At 44.8% G+C, this 18,015-nt stretch overlaps 2 protein-coding genes across 3 annotated transcripts; one reads left to right on the top strand and one right to left on the bottom strand.

Moving 5' to 3' along the window:
- Nucleotides 1-117: 117 nt before the first annotated feature.
- Nucleotides 118-11,522, top strand: ism2b (isthmin 2b). 2 transcript variants are annotated; one of them, XM_084483958.1, is made up of 6 exons: nucleotides 118-1,035; nucleotides 4,426-4,668; nucleotides 5,669-6,011; nucleotides 8,266-8,403; nucleotides 8,505-8,573; nucleotides 8,903-11,522. In XM_084483958.1, the coding sequence occupies exons 1-6, from the start codon at nucleotides 901-903 to the stop codon at nucleotides 9,418-9,420; spliced, it is 1,446 nt and encodes a 481-aa protein (XP_084340084.1). In that variant the 5' UTR covers nucleotides 118-900; the 3' UTR covers nucleotides 9,421-11,522. The 2 variants fall into 2 exon arrangements, with proteins under 2 accessions (XP_084340084.1, XP_084340083.1); XM_084483957.1 differs by having other exon boundaries at nucleotides 119-1,035; nucleotides 4,420-4,668.
- Nucleotides 11,523-15,021: 3,499 nt separating this feature from the next.
- On the bottom strand, nucleotides 15,022-16,263 carry LOC311363766 (SH3 domain-binding glutamic acid-rich-like protein 3). Its single transcript, XM_084483738.1, has 3 exons — nucleotides 15,931-16,263; nucleotides 15,467-15,634; nucleotides 15,022-15,157 (listed from the first exon to the last, which is right to left on the bottom strand). The coding sequence occupies exons 1-3, from the start codon at nucleotides 15,976-15,978 to the stop codon at nucleotides 15,095-15,097; spliced, it is 279 nt and encodes a 92-aa protein (XP_084339864.1). The 5' UTR covers nucleotides 15,979-16,263; the 3' UTR covers nucleotides 15,022-15,094.
- Between the last annotated feature and the right edge of the window lie 1,752 nt (nucleotides 16,264-18,015).

Below are 18,015 nucleotides of genomic sequence, written 5' to 3'. Positions count from 1 at the left end.
CACACACACACACACACACACACACACACACACACGAACGAACGATTATAGAGAGATTGGATACTGATACCGTCCACATTTTGACCGCTCGAAGTTGGAACGCGTCTAATTTGCTCAATTACGCACCATGGCATTGCGCTAATCCAACATTCTTGAACCCTTTCTAGCTACTCCGTGAACGACAACCTCAAAGCGCTCCCCTCCTCCCTCCTAGAACTATGAGCAATGCACCGCCCACATCCCAACTTCTTCAGCATCGGTCCCGTTTCAGGACATCTGAAAGCGTGCGTAAAAAAGACCAATTTAGCGAACGCGTTCGGCATGCGTCAAACGCACAGAGACACACAACACACAAACACTACCGAACCAGGATGAACTTCGACTGGGTAATGGATTAACGCGGCAGAGGTAAAAAGCGTAGCATAGCCTACACCATGAACTCCAGATGTCAATGTATTGGAAGAGAACACCCACACGCGAGGAGATGACTCACATTTTAAAGTAGTCGAAGAAGCGCGCGCCGGTGCGGATGGGGAGATTTGCGCGTGGGAATTAAGGCTTTTCTGGGTACTTAAAGCCCGCCAAAGTGATTTTTTGGAGACAGTGGAGGGCGACCTGGACCCCGCCGTATGGACAGAGATAACAGAGAGAGTCGCTGAGAAGAGACATGGAGCGCGTGTTGGTTTCACTGGAGCACTGGCGCGCGTCTTCATAAAGTGCGAGACTGTGAAGCTGGCAAGTCGGTAAAACCACTTGTTCTTATAAAACGATAGACAGGGAACTCCGCTATTTCTAAAGTTAACCAGTGGTCTTCCATTGTCCAAGCCGAACAAGAGGGGATAGAATAGACGCGATTCAACGTGAAGGAAAAACTTCGAAAGAAGCAATTTGAGTGAGAAGATGCGTCAACTTGCCGGGAGATTTGGAAAGGTCTTGATGATTTGGCTTCTACTTGTCGCTAGTGTTGTGACGGGCTTCCCCACCAGACATAAGAACGTCGCCCACAGACTGCACCACAACGGCGTGTCTCTGGAGGTAAGAGTTCAGAGTTTATTTTTAAATTGTGTGTTGTTCTAACGTACTTTTCCTGACCAGCTCAGCAACACGTGTCTCGAGGTGCTCTCGCGACGATGCACGTGATCACACCTGCGGACGACATGCAATAAGTTGCTAATTTGATCAAATCACTTATCCTGGCCTTTAACTACAAATGTTACAGATCAGTTATTTTTCCAAGGTAGGAAAAAGTGATGTAAACGCAATGTTTTATTTTTGTTGCAAAAACAAACCAACATTTCAAAGCAGAAATTGTAGGCATGCAGAGCAGAAACGGTATGAAGGAGAGTGTATCCAGCTCGGATCGCAGTATATAATGTCAGGTTCCTTCTCTCCATCCATTTAAGGTATCAGAGACGGTTTCCAGCCCCTGGGAAGCTTGTGTGTACTGTGTGTACTGTGTGTGTGTTGTGTATTCAAGTCAAAATGAAAATAGATCGGGTGTGTTTAGTGTACTGTGTGAATGTTGTGATTTCAAGTGAATGATTCGTATGAAAATAGATTGTGTGTGTTTGTGTGTGTGTCTGTGTTTGGGTTTGTGTGTGTATGTGTGCCGTGCCTTTGAACTTTTTTCCTCCCATAGATATCCTGTCGCGCTGCCTCAGTCATATCATCCATGTGTTTGATGTCAGTTAAATGTCAAAGAAGAGAGGATGGGGGCAGGGGGGGGGGGGGGGGGGCAGGGGGGACGGATAAAGAGAGACAGAGGGAAAGAAGAAAGAGATGCTGTAGATACACCAAACTGTGTGTTTGTCATCCATGGTCATCAACTGGGCTTCACGTTATATATATAACCTTATACCTGTGCACAGTTAAAGTGCAAAGGTAACCAGCCATATGCAACTGTCCCCATGCCAAGTCATACCTCCTGAGCTTCCTCTCCCGCCAGAGCACAAGAGAGGTCAAAGGTCACCCGTCTGATTGTTTACGTTGGCCCTTTTTTGTGTTAATGTGGAATTTCCTGTTTTTTTTCACCCGGGGGGTCTCTCATCTCATAGGGGTGGAGTGGGAGGAGGTGGAGGAGGAGGTGGGAGGAGAGAATGGCCTCTGTCTGCGACTGTCTGCGACTGTGTTGCCTCCTCCCCTCTCCCCCTCTCCTCCTCTACTCCATCATGCCGGCAATCCCCCCCCCCCCCCCCCACTCTTTTTTTTTTTTTTTTAAATGGGGATCAAAGCGGGTCCATAGTTTATTGTTCTTCTGTAATGGTTTGGAAACGGCCGGGTGCAGGAGAACCTTTGATATTTACGGTTGCGTAAATCAAGGCCTGCCACACAGCCTGTGCACCCCAGCCCACGCTCCACACACACACACATGCTTCTTCTACCTCCGTACTCAACCCCATAGGCATGTATACTCAACCCTATAACCCTGTATACTCAACCCTATAACCCTATGTACTCAACCCCATATGTTGCATACTCAATCCCATAACCTTATATACTCAACCCATGCAACCCTGTAAACTACTCTTTTACCATGTAGACTCAACCCTATAACCCTGTTAACTCAACTCTACCCTGGTCTCAACCACACAAGCCTGTACACTCAACCCCATACGCCTGTATGCTCAACCCTTCCATATGACCCTGTAAACCCAACTCAACCCCACAACCCTGTGTACTCAACCCTAGGACCATGTCAACTCCATAAGCCTGTAAAGTCAACCCTTTGACACTGTAAACTCAACCCTATAAGCCTGTTTACCTTACCCTATAAAACTGCATACTCGTCATCACTAAAGACTGCTAGACTAAACTCTACACCCCTGCATGCTCAACCCTATAAACTTGTATACCCAAACCTATAGACCTGTACACTCAACCCTCCCTGGTCGACCTAGTCCACCGGCTTAATATATGTCAGGGTCCGGGACGTCCAGCAGGGGTGGGTGGAGGTGGGTGGGACTGCGCAGAGGGTGCTGATCACCAATGCTAAGACACAGCCAATCGGGCGTCTGCTTTGATCGTCCCCGCACGCTCCTACTGGGCGAGGAGGTGGGGTGGAGGAGGAGGAGGAGGAGGAGGCATGTGGAGCGATCACAGAGAGGGGAGAAAGGAGGAGAGAGATATGCGGGGCAAAGGAACACGCGATCCAGATGTGCAACAGGATGAGAGGAGGAGGGGGGGTGTGAAGGTATGTGCCCCCCTAACCCTCCCTCCTTGTTGTCGGACCCTAGTGCAAAGCAACAAGCTGTCTGTTGGTCCGTGTGTGTGTGTGAGCACAGTTTTCCACACTTTGTGTAGGATCGTATTGGTGAGGTGAGGATGGTGAGGATGTGTTGATACAGTAAGGGCTTACTTAAGGACCCCTTTGACAGGAACCTGCCACACACCCTCACCTATCCTCCTTAGTAGATCATATTTATTTTATGGACACAACCGATCCAACACGCCGATTACTGCGTTCATGCATCATTCACCAGGAAGGGTGTGGATCACAGGTTTCCAGTGAAGGCAAGGGACGTTTATTTACGGAGAAGATTTCAATCACACAAGGCCATTTGGAGGGATTAACATGGGCAGGAATCACAAATGAAAGACATTTCTAAAGGATGCTCAGTCAAAGACAAGCATGGAGACATTTATTTTTAATAAAAGTGAGGTGAAATAACAATTATGCCATGCATACATTTTAATAAAGAGTAAAAGCTGGCTTTGACGTACACATTAAGGCAGACCTCAGATGTTGTTTTTCCCAGATATGTGCCGGCATAATAGCCCCCCCCTGCCCCCTCCCCCTAACAACCTGCACGGACCGCATGGCGATGAAGTTCACACCCCCCCACCGCCGCACCCCCAACCCAAACCCCACCGTGCCCCAGTGCAGGGGTCCCGCGCATCCCAGGGCCTCTCATTAAGTGAGTGGAGAGGAGGGATCCATGCTACACAGGCCCCTTCTTTGTCCAGAGGGCCTGGGTGCCATGGCTGCTGTGGGAAACGGGGGGGCAGTGGTGGTGGTGGTGGTGCGGGTGGTGCCGGTGGGGGGGGTGGGCAGCAAGGTCGGGGTCGGCTGATTGGAGGAATGCTTGGGTGCCTTGATGGCTTTTAAAAAAACACTGACAGAGCTGTGAAATGCTGGATATTTCGGTCCTGGAAACGAGAACACAAGAAATGGGCAGATGGCCATTGGCTATTATTGTTCTGTTGTCGCCGGACCCCACTAGATGTAATTCGTTAATCCTCTCAGCCGAAAGGTTCTGGGTTTGAGCCCCAATGCCGACAGGCTAACCTGAAGGCATCCTGGAGAGCGATGCCCCTAACCCCATCCTGATCATTAATGACCTGTATCTAAAAGTTGCCTTGCATGCAAACTAAATCGTTAATGCTACACATTACAAAAAACAAAATGTCTTTCTTGGTCAGTCCCAGACTGCTGACAAGAAGGATGAGGTTCAGAACATTGCAGAGGAACCGGAGGAGCATAACCAGGTCCAGAGTATCCTGCCCGAGAGCCACGGACCCCAGAGAAGGGGCTCCCTATCACCGCATCGCTCGGTGGGGGTCCTGCCCCAGCCGGAACCAGAAGAAGAGACCAAACCCTTCATTCTGGACCTCAAGAACTTCCCAGACCTGGCTAACGCTGATATCAGCTCTCAGAACCCCAATATACAGGTGAGGTATCATGTCTGTCGTCTCTGGCTTAGATAATAATAATTAGGGATTTATATAGTGCTTTTTTTTTTTTTGTCACTCAAAGACACTTAACAAAATTGTGTTGAGGGAAATTGAACGTTGATTAAAAACGTAGAAGTACTATATGACCAGGAAATTTCATACAAATGGTGAAACTCAAGTTGGTAGATACGAATAAAGTTAATTAAAGAATGCATTCCCTGTGACTCAAAAGGAGGAGAGAAAATAAATAACGGAGAAATGTATGCTGATTTGAGTATCTCATTTTATTGTCACCTAATTGAACATGTCGGAAGTTGCTGCTGTTGAAAACGGTTGTGTCTTAAATGACTCATTCGGAGCTGTGGAAGGTGGCTCACTTTAGAGCTAGGTTCGTTTGATCTGTCTCAGTGATCGTGCTCATGTCTGGCTGGCTGAACAAAGTTCGGGGCCATCCCGATATACACAGATAATTTTCCAATGTGGATATGGTTCGCTTCCCCAAAATACGTTCGTCACCCAATGCTCATGTGTTCAAAAGATCAACGATCATCTGCAAACGAGTGTGTCTGCTGCGTTTGTCTGCGTCATTAATCGCTCTGCTGCATTTCCTTTTTGAGCTTCAGAAGCGGGAGACTGCTTGCGTCATGATAAAGACTAGGGATCGACCAATGTGGATTTTTTAGGGCCGATGCCGATACCAAATTTTTTTCATCAGCCTTAGCCAATGACCAATACGCAGATTTTCTTGAGCCGATATTTGGAGTCGATACTGCTTTTGCTCCCTCAATTTACATCATAAAAAGGACACAATGATGATAACAAATGTTACAAGTCTCAATTTCTGTCTGTCAGTAAATCATGGCGGGGGAAAAAAAATGAATAAAAAAAAAAATAATAATGGGGTCGGACGATGCCGATACACGTTAAAAACGCAGACGTAATCGGTGTTGAGAGTGTACGTTTTATCCCAACATCTGACCATGTTCTCCCACCGCAGGTGACCATCGAGGTGGTGGATGAGCCCCAGATGGAGGTGGAGATGGACCTGTCCAAGGATAAGGACTGGCAGCCGCCCTCTGCCCCGTCCTCCACCATCGACTGGCTGGGTGGGAAGAAGCTCTTCTGGCCTCTCTTCTGGGGATACACCGATGCAGACTCCAGCGAGGACAGCACCGGCCGCTCCGGCCTGGACGACATCGGAGAGGAGGAGGAGGAGATGGAAGAGGAGGAGGAAGACTACTCCTTGGACTATGGCAGTGAGGAGCCCCTTCCCAGTGGCGTAGGAGGGGACTGGGACAGCCACTGGAACGAGGGCTGGGATCCCATGCAGAGCTACTATGGTAAGCATTGCCAAGTGGCATGCTCACCGTCTGCCGTTATGGCCGTATTAAAATATTTGCGCTTGAGCATATTTCACAGTGTGTTCCGTGTGGCTTCCTGGGGAGCAAGTAATTACTGCTTCCAAATTATTTTTAACTGCAACAGATATAACCGCATTTGTTTGAGATAATTAGGGAAAAAATGAATAGGTTCCCTGCTAGGTTTTGAGTTTGTTGTATGGAATGATATACAATTAACTATGAAAAGGGCTGGAATGTTTGTACAGAGAGAGAGAGAGAGAGAGAGAGAGAGAGAGAGAGAGAGAGAGAGAGAGAGGGGGGGGGAAAGAGCGGGGAGAGAGAGAGGGGGGGAGAGTGAGAGAGAGAGAGTGATAGAGTGAAAGAGAGAGAGAATATTGAGAGATATTGACTTTGGCGGATGGCGGCATAGCCCGTCCCAACTGCCAGAGTGGGCCGGTGCATGCCAGGAGTGGGAACATGGGCACTAGACCATCATGCCATTGTGGGCTCCGGGGCACTTTGAAGTGGACACTGGTCGTGCTGGTTTGTAGAGGCCCGTCTTTTGAAGATGGAGCCGATGCGCTCGCTAATGGCAGCGTGAGGCCGCCACTGTGCTGCAGGGACAAAACAGCCCGCGGCTTTGCGGACAATTAGAGGGCAGATTGGGAATCCAGAATGACAGGGGCCATTCGGCTGGCTCTTTCATCCATCCCACGGGCCCCCGTGCCCCCATCCATCCCGGACCCCGGTGGCCCTCACTGCCCTCTGCGGCCGAGCGCTACGAGGCCAGTTCAAGAATTTTGAGGGGCTTTCAAGGGCTCGACCCTAGCATTTATGGCTTTGTTGTTCGTTGTTTGTTGTTTATCTTCCTGCTTTCTTCCGGTGGGAAAAAAAAGTGGCGGCCTGTCTCGGTAGGCATGGGCCTCGTACAGAGACAGAGTTAAAGAAACCCGGGTGTGAATAGGAAATGGAGATAAAATGAGCACAGGAGGGTGGATCATTTTGAAGATTTCTCACAGGACGCAGAGAGAAAGGATGAAGTTGGCACCCCTTCTGAAGGTCTTAATGTCCTTTAGGAAACAGCCGTTATATTTCACAGAAGCTTGTGTTGGCCTTTGTTGTGGTCAACCCCACTATATGGATCTGATTAGCCCAGATCAGTGCAATCCCCTGCTTCATGGGTGGAGGTGCTCCAGCACAGTAGTTGTAGATGAAACAACACAACAGTCAAAGCCATGTGTCCTACACTGCCTCCGCCAAATAATATAAATGTGGATTGAGGGAACAAACCGTCTAGCCAGAAAAAATACATTAAAAGAATCCAGGAACATTGCCTGTGATTTGGTGAGATCTAAACACTGCTTGGGCCTAAATCAAGGCCGCCTATTTTAACCCATCCCGTAATTAAAACCCTTCTGAGACCCGGGTCACATGGCTGTTGGGCAGCACCCACGAGGGCAAAGGGAGCACTTGCTACACCCAGGCTGGTATTACCGCACCCTTCGCCTTTAATTGTTTTTTTTTTAACTTGTTTCCATGTCATTAACACTGCAGAATGATCCACCCACCCTAGTCAAGTGTCACTCTGTATCTGTTTCTCTCCCTCTTTAATTCACTGAAGGATACATAACATATTACTTGAATGACTATGGGTTGTATGGGAAAGCTTACATCAGAGGGGGAAATAATTGCCAATTGGTATTGACTATGGCAGCCTATACAACATTCTATGAATTAGGGTCCAGAATATTCCGTCTCTTCCATATTAGGAACATTCCTTGGGAGAAATATGCAGCAATTCTTAAATACGGCCAGCTACCCCAAGCAACAATGACTCTTCAAGTATTGTTTGGTATTGGTGTCAAAATATCAACCTCATTTGATACTTTTGAGGGTTGAGTACATTAATAAAATCTAAAGATGGATGGATTCTGGATAGATTGACACAAGTAAGTTTGCAGGATGAGAAGCATGGCAACAAGGCCTTGGGTTCAAACCCAGCTGGCACCTTTCTTTGTGGAGTTTCAGTGTTCCTCCGGATGCTCTGGTTTCCTCCCACACCAAAATACATAAATGTTAGGTGAATATTCCTGCCAGTGCTCCGGAATTAGCCCTGGGGTCGGTCCCTGGACGCTGCACTGTGGGTCCTAGAGAGAGGCCGAATGCAGGGATCACGTTTGAAATGACATTTTGTTGTACAACCGGGGTAAAATTGACTGGATGGGTGGTTCCCTTCCTGTTTTGCTTCCCACAGAGAAGGAGACAGAGGAGTGGTCTGCCTGGACCCCCTGCTCGGTGACCTGTGGCCAAGGAGAACGCAAGAGAACCAAGTCATGTGGTTACTCCTGCACCCTGACCGAAGCCTCCAGATGTGACCAGGAACTTTGTCCTGGTGAGTTGGATCTAGCCTTTTGTGATTGTACTTTAACTCACTGTCAGTGGTGGTGGGTGCCTACACTGGTTGGTGCTAAGTGTCCTCTTTGCTCTTCGTAGATGATGTTAACACGTTGGTGGAGCCCTTCCCCTTTGAGATGGAGAACGGCACAGAACCCTTCGGGACAGGTCGGTTGAGAAGTGTTTTGTTTGTATTTCTTGACGGGTTTTCAGGGTGTTTGTCTCCAAGCTGAAAAAGTAAAAAGTCTTCATTCCTACACCCTTGAGTAAATTGCTTGACCTAATGCTTTTCCCTAATGAAACGTATGTGAATTTCACTTTCACTTTGAATAAAAGCACCTCCAAAATAACTAAATAGCATATAGCCGACGCGACAGCAAAACTTACCTTGAGAGGAAGAGGAAGGAGTTTTAGAAATACAGATTTTCAGCAGTAGAATTCAGGCTCTGTAATTACCCCGACCGTAATGCGTGTGTCCTACTCCCTCTAACCTCCAGACGTGGACACCTGCGAGAAGTGGCTGAGCTGCAAGAGCGACTTCCTCCAGCGCTACCTCCACCAGGTGCTGTCCGAGCTGCCCGGCTGCCCCTGCTCCTACCCGTCGGCGGCGGCCTACGCGGTGGTCAGCCTCCACGACGAGGTGCGCGGCCGGCCCTTCCGGTGGCGCGATGCCAGCGGCCCCACCGAGCGCCTGGACGTGTACAAGCCGTCGGCGCGCTCCTGCATCCGCTCCACGCTCTCCGGCGAGTCGTCCACGCTGGCGGCGCAGCAGTGCTGCTACGACGAACGCGGGCGGCTGCTCACACGGGGGAAGGGTGCCGGCACGCCCAACCTGATCAGCACCGAGTTCTCCCCCGAGCTGCACTTCAAGGTGGACGTGCTGCCCTGGATCCTCTGTCGGGGTGACTGGAGCCGTTTCCATGCCGTGCGACCACCCAACCGCGGGCTGGCGTGCCCCGAGAACCCTCACCAAGACGTGTTTCTGAACGAGCTGGAGGAGGCCAGGGAGTACTGAGAGAGGGCGGGGGAAGAGGGAGAGAGAGAGAACACAGCCAAAACCTCCACTTCACCCAGAGATCCCGATGGGCCGGTCCCCGTAACACGAGATGTGTGTGTGGGGGGGCCCTTTTAAGGTTTTATTAAATGTCTTCTAAATCATGCATCTGTTATTGTCAAAGTTGTTGGCATGCAAAGACATACGGTGTTGGATGTTTTGGGTGGCTTCAAAGTTAGCTGGGAAGTGTTGGTGGTCTCTGACGTGAGTGTCCCGATATCAGACAGGAACCGAGCTATGAACTGAATCACGTGAATATCACAAAACAATGCAGTATCCTACCGGTGCTTGCCCCGTTTACACATCTGGCATGACATCAGGCTCTTCGTTTTAGCATATTTTTGTGCATGTAAGCAGGATGTCTACCTGCTGGCAGTTTATTTTTTTGTCTTTTTGATGGTGTCCTGGAACTCAAGCGGTCGACATTTGCAACATGTGGTTACCATCTTGACTGTGTGTTTTACCGTAGGAAATGAACCTAGAGTTGGTTTCAGTAAGTGCAGAGTGCAGATTTGAACTAATTATTTATTATAACGATTTATTGCTAGCCTGGCAAAGCTGCTTAAATTAATTAAGCTAGCTTAGAATTTCAAAGTCACTGTTGATGAAAGTGCTTGGGTCAGGATGGACGGACATATGTAAAACTATAGAATAATTCGAGAATTTCAGCACATGAACACATAGTGAAGCTAGTTAAGGAAAGGTTTGTCCTAAAATGTTTAAAATCTCCTATTGAACATGTCAGTATTTCATAATTCATCATTTCATAATTATTTCTTAAGTAAGTTAATTAAAATAGCCCCTATTCCCTTTACTATTGTCTTGTGCAAATGGCTGCTAGCGAGCACTAGCTTCCTCTATGTGACGAGGAGGTTAAAGCCGCACTAGAATTCCAACAGACATCAGGGTGAGAAGATAACAGACTCTCATTTTGAGGACTTGAACTTTCCTTAAATTAATCTCTTTGGGAATATAGACGGTTGTAAATCAGATCAAACAACAGTGATGGACAGTTCAGGGTTCAGGAAGTGAGACAGTAATTTCATTACTTGATCCACCCAATGCATTGAACCAGCTGACTCCACTCATTTAATGCACTTCTTATTCTGGGCTTGTGCTAATTAGCCATTCCAGATGGTTGAACTCACACTGTCGTAGAGATTAGTTATCTCTGAACCTGGAGGTTATTAATACCAAGAGATGGAATTAAGTCTAAAACAAAAACCAACTAAGGACAGGGCTCAAAGTATGTAACTGTGATTCAAGTGTGATGTTTTCATCACAATCAATTAAGACAGCAAGAACAACACGTATTTCCATGTTTTTTCCCAGAGATCTTTTTATGACGTAGTCAGCTTTCTAATGTAACGTGGTCTGACAAGGTTGTAAGCACAGCAGACCTGCAAAGCTCACATACCTCTCTCTTAAATGGTCTCAGGGGAAATGTCCATGATCTAAATGTTTTATTCAATTTACCTCGACCCCAGAGCACAAATTGTCCCCAGCGCAAAAAGTGCATTGAGTGCATTCAACTGCTTGAAGGTTGAATTATGTTCACTCCGGATTAGTAAAGGTGATTTTTATTTTGTGTGTTATTATTCCAGGTAATTTAATTTGTTTTTTTCTACATGTTGTTATAAGGGAGTACTGCTTTGGTCGTTGATGACACGTGTTCGGTTGAACAAAAACGTTTTGGGATCAACCACGTAAAGCCTAAATGAACAGACTGGGCAATCCTTTTGAAGCTTCCTCATGATTTTAATTACAAGAATATTAGGAGAGAAATAAGCGAAGGGAAGTCATTATCACTGTCGAGGAGTCATGATATATGTTATTTTATAATTATTACCATTATATTATTGTTGTTATTATTATATTATAATTATTACTATCATTATTATGATTCCTGTGTCAACATTGATAAACACAACTAAATACAATGATGCTCTGGGAACAAGCCCTTCTATCTATCTAGTTCTATGGGCTAACGCGCCCAAACTATTTCAGGATTTTTCCCCCAGATGTATGTATCATTCACGCAGTTTGGCCACCGATGACGAAGGAAGGCACTTTATATCAATTATATATATATATATATATATATATATATATATATATATATATATATACTTGATGTCATCTTATATTCTAATATTCCAAATGATATATATATATCATATATATATCATATATATTTATATATATTTGGAATATTAGAAAAAGGTTTTCGAAAAGGGGAAATTGCTCCTGTCCTCAAACTGCTTATCAAGGTGTTCTATTGTCGAGAACTTTTATTTTGGTGATTTCTGAAGAAAATAACAAAAATATAAAAAAAACATAGTATTACGTATATGGTCTTGTACAGTATTTATTTCCGTTTTTTTCTAAGTTTGCTGAAGCTTTGAAATGACTCTATACACAGAAGTTGGCTCACCACTTGGACTGGGGTCAGGGGTCACCAAAAGGGAAGCTGCCTCGAAAGCCATGTTCCTCACCGCCATCATATCAAGTGTCTGTTGAATCTGTTGTATACTTCCAGTGTGTGCTCTGTGAATATGTTGTTATGCAGTTGAAGAGATATATACATTTATAAATATATATATAAAAATACATAAAGACTTTGCATTCATCCCCTGGCTCATCGTGGTTGTTATTGGTTCTGACCGTATTGGTCAGAAATAGTTTTATAGATTTGCTGATCATTGTATTTGGATGCATTTTATTTAGATTTATTAGGCAGATGATTTTGTCCAAAGCAACCTTGGATACATGTCATTGAAGAGCAGGTAGTTCTTGGGAAATTTGTGAATGTTGGGAGGAACCCAAGCGCAGACAAAAGAAGTTGAATTAAACCAGAGGTTTGTTACAGAGAACAAACAGGAGGTGGACAGATGAGGGTGGATTACAGGCAGGCAGGTGTGAAAGTCAAGAACAGGTGTAGAGCCTGGGAAAACGATGGACCACCTTGTCATAGAGGGGGAGACAGAGCAGAACATCTGCTGGGTAAGGCCATGGCCATAACAGGAAATCGAACAAAGACTCTTTCGGTTGGGAGTCAGTCACCCTACACCTCTACACTATCCTACCCTCATGTTGTGAAGTAATTGTACGTTATAGTTCTTGAGAAATCTCCACTTTTCGAGACTGGGGTCCAGTAGTAGTGACAACCTCATCCCATTTGTGTTTTGTTTAGTCTGAGATGTGGTCTAACACCACATCTTTATCACAATCGATCATAACAGAGGCCAGAAGCCCTTCAAATTTAATTTTGTATGCTTCAATCTGAAGAAAGAACAACAATTTCAACTAATAAAGATTGGATTTAAATGACTTTCACATTAAAAACTCACTAATTCAGAAAAATCAAACAGGCTTCTCTTATTCAATGAGGAGGAGTGTAAAGTAGTGATTTTTAAATAGTTGAATCACATTTGTATTTATACGTTGTGTGCATTGCTGACATCTTTGAGGAGTAAGAAATGTGAGGATAGGATAACATTTATTTTGATTAATTCTCTTTATTCACTTTTTCAGGGCCAAGGATGATATCACTGGCCAGTAATCTTGGATCCAGCTGCAGTCTTACAATGTTATTATAGCAGGACTTCAGGGGTGAAACAGCACAGAGCCTGGGCTTGAAGTAGGCCTACTCAGCAATGGCACACCATTGCCATTAAAGTAACTTTAGCAAAGACACTTAAACCTAAAAATACAATGGAGGGCTTTCATTTTCTAAACCTGGAAACTCTTCCCCTCTGTTAAAATCAAATCTTTATATATATCGCTGCTGGCATATGTTAATCTAAACCTGGGTTTCTATTTTGAGCCCAAATCGATATACAGGAAGGTGGATGAGGTATCCTCTAAGCATGTTGTTCATTCTAAGTGAGTGGGTTTATGCAGGACAGATGTCCACCACATTGCTGTTTCACCATCACAGATAAATAACCCACAGATGTTTAAATGAGGTGGGGGCGGGGGGCGGGAGAGAGAAAGGGAGAGAGAGAAAATAAAAACGGCACTAAAAGATGTTGGTCAGATTATCTGATGGAGACTATTAGTAGGCCTATTTGTATTTTCAAATGTCTGCTGGGAAAACCGGCTAATGGTCCAAAATGTGTGTGAGGCGAGAAGTGCTGCCTGAAATGCTGGGGTTCCGGAAGCTAAAACCACATATGTTTTTTAACATGCATTTGCAGGTTTTATAAACGCCCTACGCCCATCCCTACTTGTTGAATATTCATGAGTCACTTCTCGCCGACGGATGACACGATTTCACCAAACCTTTTTAATAACTCCATCTTAAAGAGTAATTCCTAATAAAAAAAAAGTCGGACGTGGTATAATCCTGTGTCTGAATAAGTCCGTTTGATTGTCTCTCTCTCCATTGATACAAATTGAGAATTCATCCTAGGCAGCCACTTACAATACCAAGCTATCTCAAAGCCACGACCAGGCGCGATTGTAGGTGCGATTGTAGGGGGGGGGGGGGGGGGGGGGGGGTTGAATTGTCTTTTTTTTATTATTATTATTATTATTATTTTTTTCAAACACAAATAGATTCGGGGCTATTTCAATTTGATCCGGGGCTTTGGCCCCGAATAAAACAGCCTAGTGACGCCACTGGCCACGACCATCTAGCACAGTTTCTTAAAGTGAGAAAATGGACATATATGGTTATTGGCCAAGGTATGGAATGAAATAATAACTATTCCAAGTATTTGAAGTGACTGCAGATGATCAGACAGTTTGGTTAATAATCTTGAATGGGGCAAAGGGAACGCATGATGACTCTCAGAGGGTTGCTCTGCTATTCACTGCTGCTTAAACTGTCCACGGTTACATATGTGAACAGCGACCTTACATGGGTTGTCTATTAACACAGCATGGGGAAAATATTGGCGATTATGAGATCTTGGAGCGACCTCTACTGGTCGTCGTCACGTAATACACAGGTTCCCTAACAGAAGGTTTATCATTGTAGGCCTACAGCTTTCCTGTAGCCGGCTCTGACTAACATGGCGCCCTAGGCAAGATTGTCAAAGTCTATGCATTTAATCAGTGTGTAAATCACTGCCTGCCGTTTAAACGCTTCCTTTGACCCAATCTCACACCAAAACCATTGAGGCTTAGCCCTCGGATAGGCCGGATTTATTTTACATTGTTGTGTGAATGTAAAACGTTTGCACTTTTTGAGATTGATTTATGTGTTAAAATCATTCAACAATTGTTTACTTTTGCAGTGGACTATGAGGGCTATACCACGAAGCCTCACTGCTATTGGCCTAGAATGTATTATATATATATATATATTCTATATCAGGCTTTATTTAACATATCTCATTGCAAGGGTAACCACTTACAATTAAATTGGACAGATTTTTTTTTAAATAATAATAATAATAATAATAATAATTAAAATGAAGTGCGTGATTTGCTAAAAAAAATAATAATAGGCTATATAGGCCTAATCGAAGAGATATTGCTTAAGGTATTGGTAATGGGTGGCATTTATTGAGAGAGAATCTACGAATAGCAACAGTAATTCTTGAGTCATGTGGATAATTATACAACTCTTTATTTGTATCTTTAAAAAATGTGTCGGCACATATGCGCTTTTTCCTTGTTGTCGTCATCAGAGTTTAAGGAACTCTGGCAATTTTTCCTCTTCTACAGCATTAAAAAACGCCTCATAGTCCTATAGAAAGAAGGAAATACAGAGTTAATTATACAACAAGACAACTGCTAAGTTTGCGTGTGTCTGTGTGTGCATGTATTTAACAAATATAGCAAGTTTGAAGACCAGAAACACTTGGGTACTGCGACTACAGTCTATATTGCGGTTCAGTGATTCAGTTCTGCACATATATTTGCAGAATGTGCGGCACACCCACATAGCTCCACCCCCCAGCACAGAGGTGTGGCTGCTGGAGGAACATCACGAAGTTGACAAAATGTTTTAACGTGATCAAAATACCAAGGGGTGGTCGTGGATTTAAGGACTCACCCCGCAGTATTGGTCACCGTTGCATATCTGGGGGGGCAGTGCTGTGTCGTTGCAGGCTATCCTCCTCATCTTGTCCTTGTGCTCAGGGTTCTGGGCAACGTCCACGTCAGTGTGGACTATTTTTTTCCCGTCCAAAACCATTAGTATGTGTTGCTGTTGTTTCTTCGTCTAGAAAAAGTAAACGCAGAGCCAGGTGATTATTTTTTGTTGTTGTTTTGGACATATCCATTGAGCCAGTGCCTCATACTGAAGTGAACAGGGACACTACATTACAGAACGCTCAGTACAGGCTGTAGATACGAGAACAGCTCCCGAAAGGCAATACACTAAATTGACAAAGTAAAGAGATGTCGTGGAAGTTATTAATCCATGGACCCATTAGTAGGCCTATTCAGTTAGGGAGTCGTAACATGAAATGAGACATAACATAACGTGAAATTAAACAAAACCAATACGGTACCTACCTGTTTACAGCCGCTGACACTGGAGTAATACACTCGGATTTCTGACATGATCAGACTCTATAGGACATCAAATCTCGATGAACCACTAGTGAACCCTTTGGTTTAAAGCAGTGTGACGGGAAGAGTAAATTAAGCAGAGGTGTACCTATAAGTAGGCCTACATCAGAGAAACTGAGAGAATGTGAACAACACGTCTACATCAAGGTGGTGTCTTGCTGCAGTAGCAGAACAGGTGAGCAGGTCGCGACATGACTTACCTGAACACACCCACTGGAATGTCTGCGTAGAGTCTGTCTGCCCCACCCACACTTCCTTCTTCCTTTATTTATTTAATTAACCCTCTCGCTGTCTCACACTTCGCGGTCTTGCTCTGCATTCAGAATTGAGAATTGAGAATGATCACCTTAAACGCAACCATAATCTTCGCACGTATGTAGCATATTGCGCGCCTCGATCTCCCTGAGCATGTGCAAGAGCAGTGGCATTCAAACACAGAATCGAAGCTTGTGTAGGCCTACATCTTTATTTGTTGGCACTTTTAGTGAAAGATAGCCTACCAAGCAAGGGTAGTTCGTCTGCGATATCCTGTGTTTGAAAAAAAAAAACATGCAGCCATGGAAGCTGCTCGTTTGGAACATATAGGCCTTGGCCTCTATATTTTTTGTTTTATAACTGATATAGCTTACGACTATAATAGTAGGCCTGTCGCCGGACAAGTTGCTTCTCCACACTTGTTCCAGTGCTCATGTGACCAGCAGTCGGTGCTTTGCGGTACGGTGCGGTACGGTTAAGTCCGGCTCGGAACGGGAAAGCTCGGTTGCGGCTCGGGTTTCCATCGTGAGCCGATCGTGACATCATAGCAGCGCGACACGGTTTAGCCTGCTAATAAATTAAATTAAAAGAAGAATGCGACACATAAAACAAAGAGCAAAAATGGAGGACGTCCAAGAAGGACGGCAAACTTTTTCGCGACATTTTCTTCAATAAACGATCGAAGCTTTCGCCGTTGTCCAGAAATACCTTGCTGGTACTGTGTTTGTTTGTTTTTAACCCCCTGTCGCACTGAAGTGACGATTCTGTCGCCCAATTAACGGATGGCGTGTATGGCTCCCTCCTTTTCGGCGCACTTTCAGACCGCTTGGTACCTCAAGGGAGGAGTAGCCTACCGAAAAATAGGTACGGACCCTGCCCAACTTTTGGCGGTGGAAACGCAACCGAACCGTACCGTACCGCTCGGTGGAAACGCGCCATTACATAGGCCTATCCGCTCAGTTGGAAGACAACGGCAGGATCAAGATAACGGCCAGCCATCGACACACTCTCCCAGGTAAGACGTCAGGTCTACAGTCTACATTTTTTGCTAAACCTTATTTATTTTTTAATATTACTCAACTTGAATCTTGAGCATCCCGAAATGTCTTGTGATATTGATATCCCCCTCCCCCTTCCGACTGGTTTAACGGCCCCGCCGTCTATACTCTCCCAGGTAAGACGTTCTGTCTATAGACTATTGCTCCTTCAAAAATATAGACTGTTGCTCCTTCAAAAATAAAAATAAAAAAACAGGTAAAAAACGTCAGGTCACTTGCAGTAAGTGACTGCCTGATTACAATTCCCAAATCTGTGGTGCTACTTATTTGAATTTAACTACACTTGTAGTAACTGTTGGTTTACAATTTTTAACTGCCTGTTTACAATTCCCAAATCTGTGGTGTTCCGTAAGTTTCATATTCAACCCACACTTAGTGAGTCAATAAAACTCCCTCAAGATGACTTGGTCTAGTTTTTGCACATTTTTAAGTACATTTGGTATGAATGATAATATGTCATTCCATTTGATAATCTCATTTAACTTCAATTGGAGTGGATTTAAAATAGAAATTTAAAAGTAAGATTAATCAAGAGTTAACTCACCAATACTATGCGATTAATCGCTATTTAAAATGTTTAATCTTTTGACAGCCCTAGTTTAATTACAACTAGATGTTGTAATTAAACTAGGCTCAATGTGCCCACGAAATCTCTAGTAATTATAATTGATAGCCAACTGCCCAACTTCGGAACACATATACACCGTGAGACGTT

This window comes from Micromesistius poutassou (assembly GCF_964030765.1).
Source record: "Micromesistius poutassou genome assembly, chromosome: 19".
Lineage (NCBI taxonomy): Eukaryota > Metazoa > Chordata > Actinopteri > Gadiformes > Gadidae > Micromesistius > Micromesistius poutassou.
This window is presented reverse-complemented; position numbering and strand designations above follow the sequence as displayed.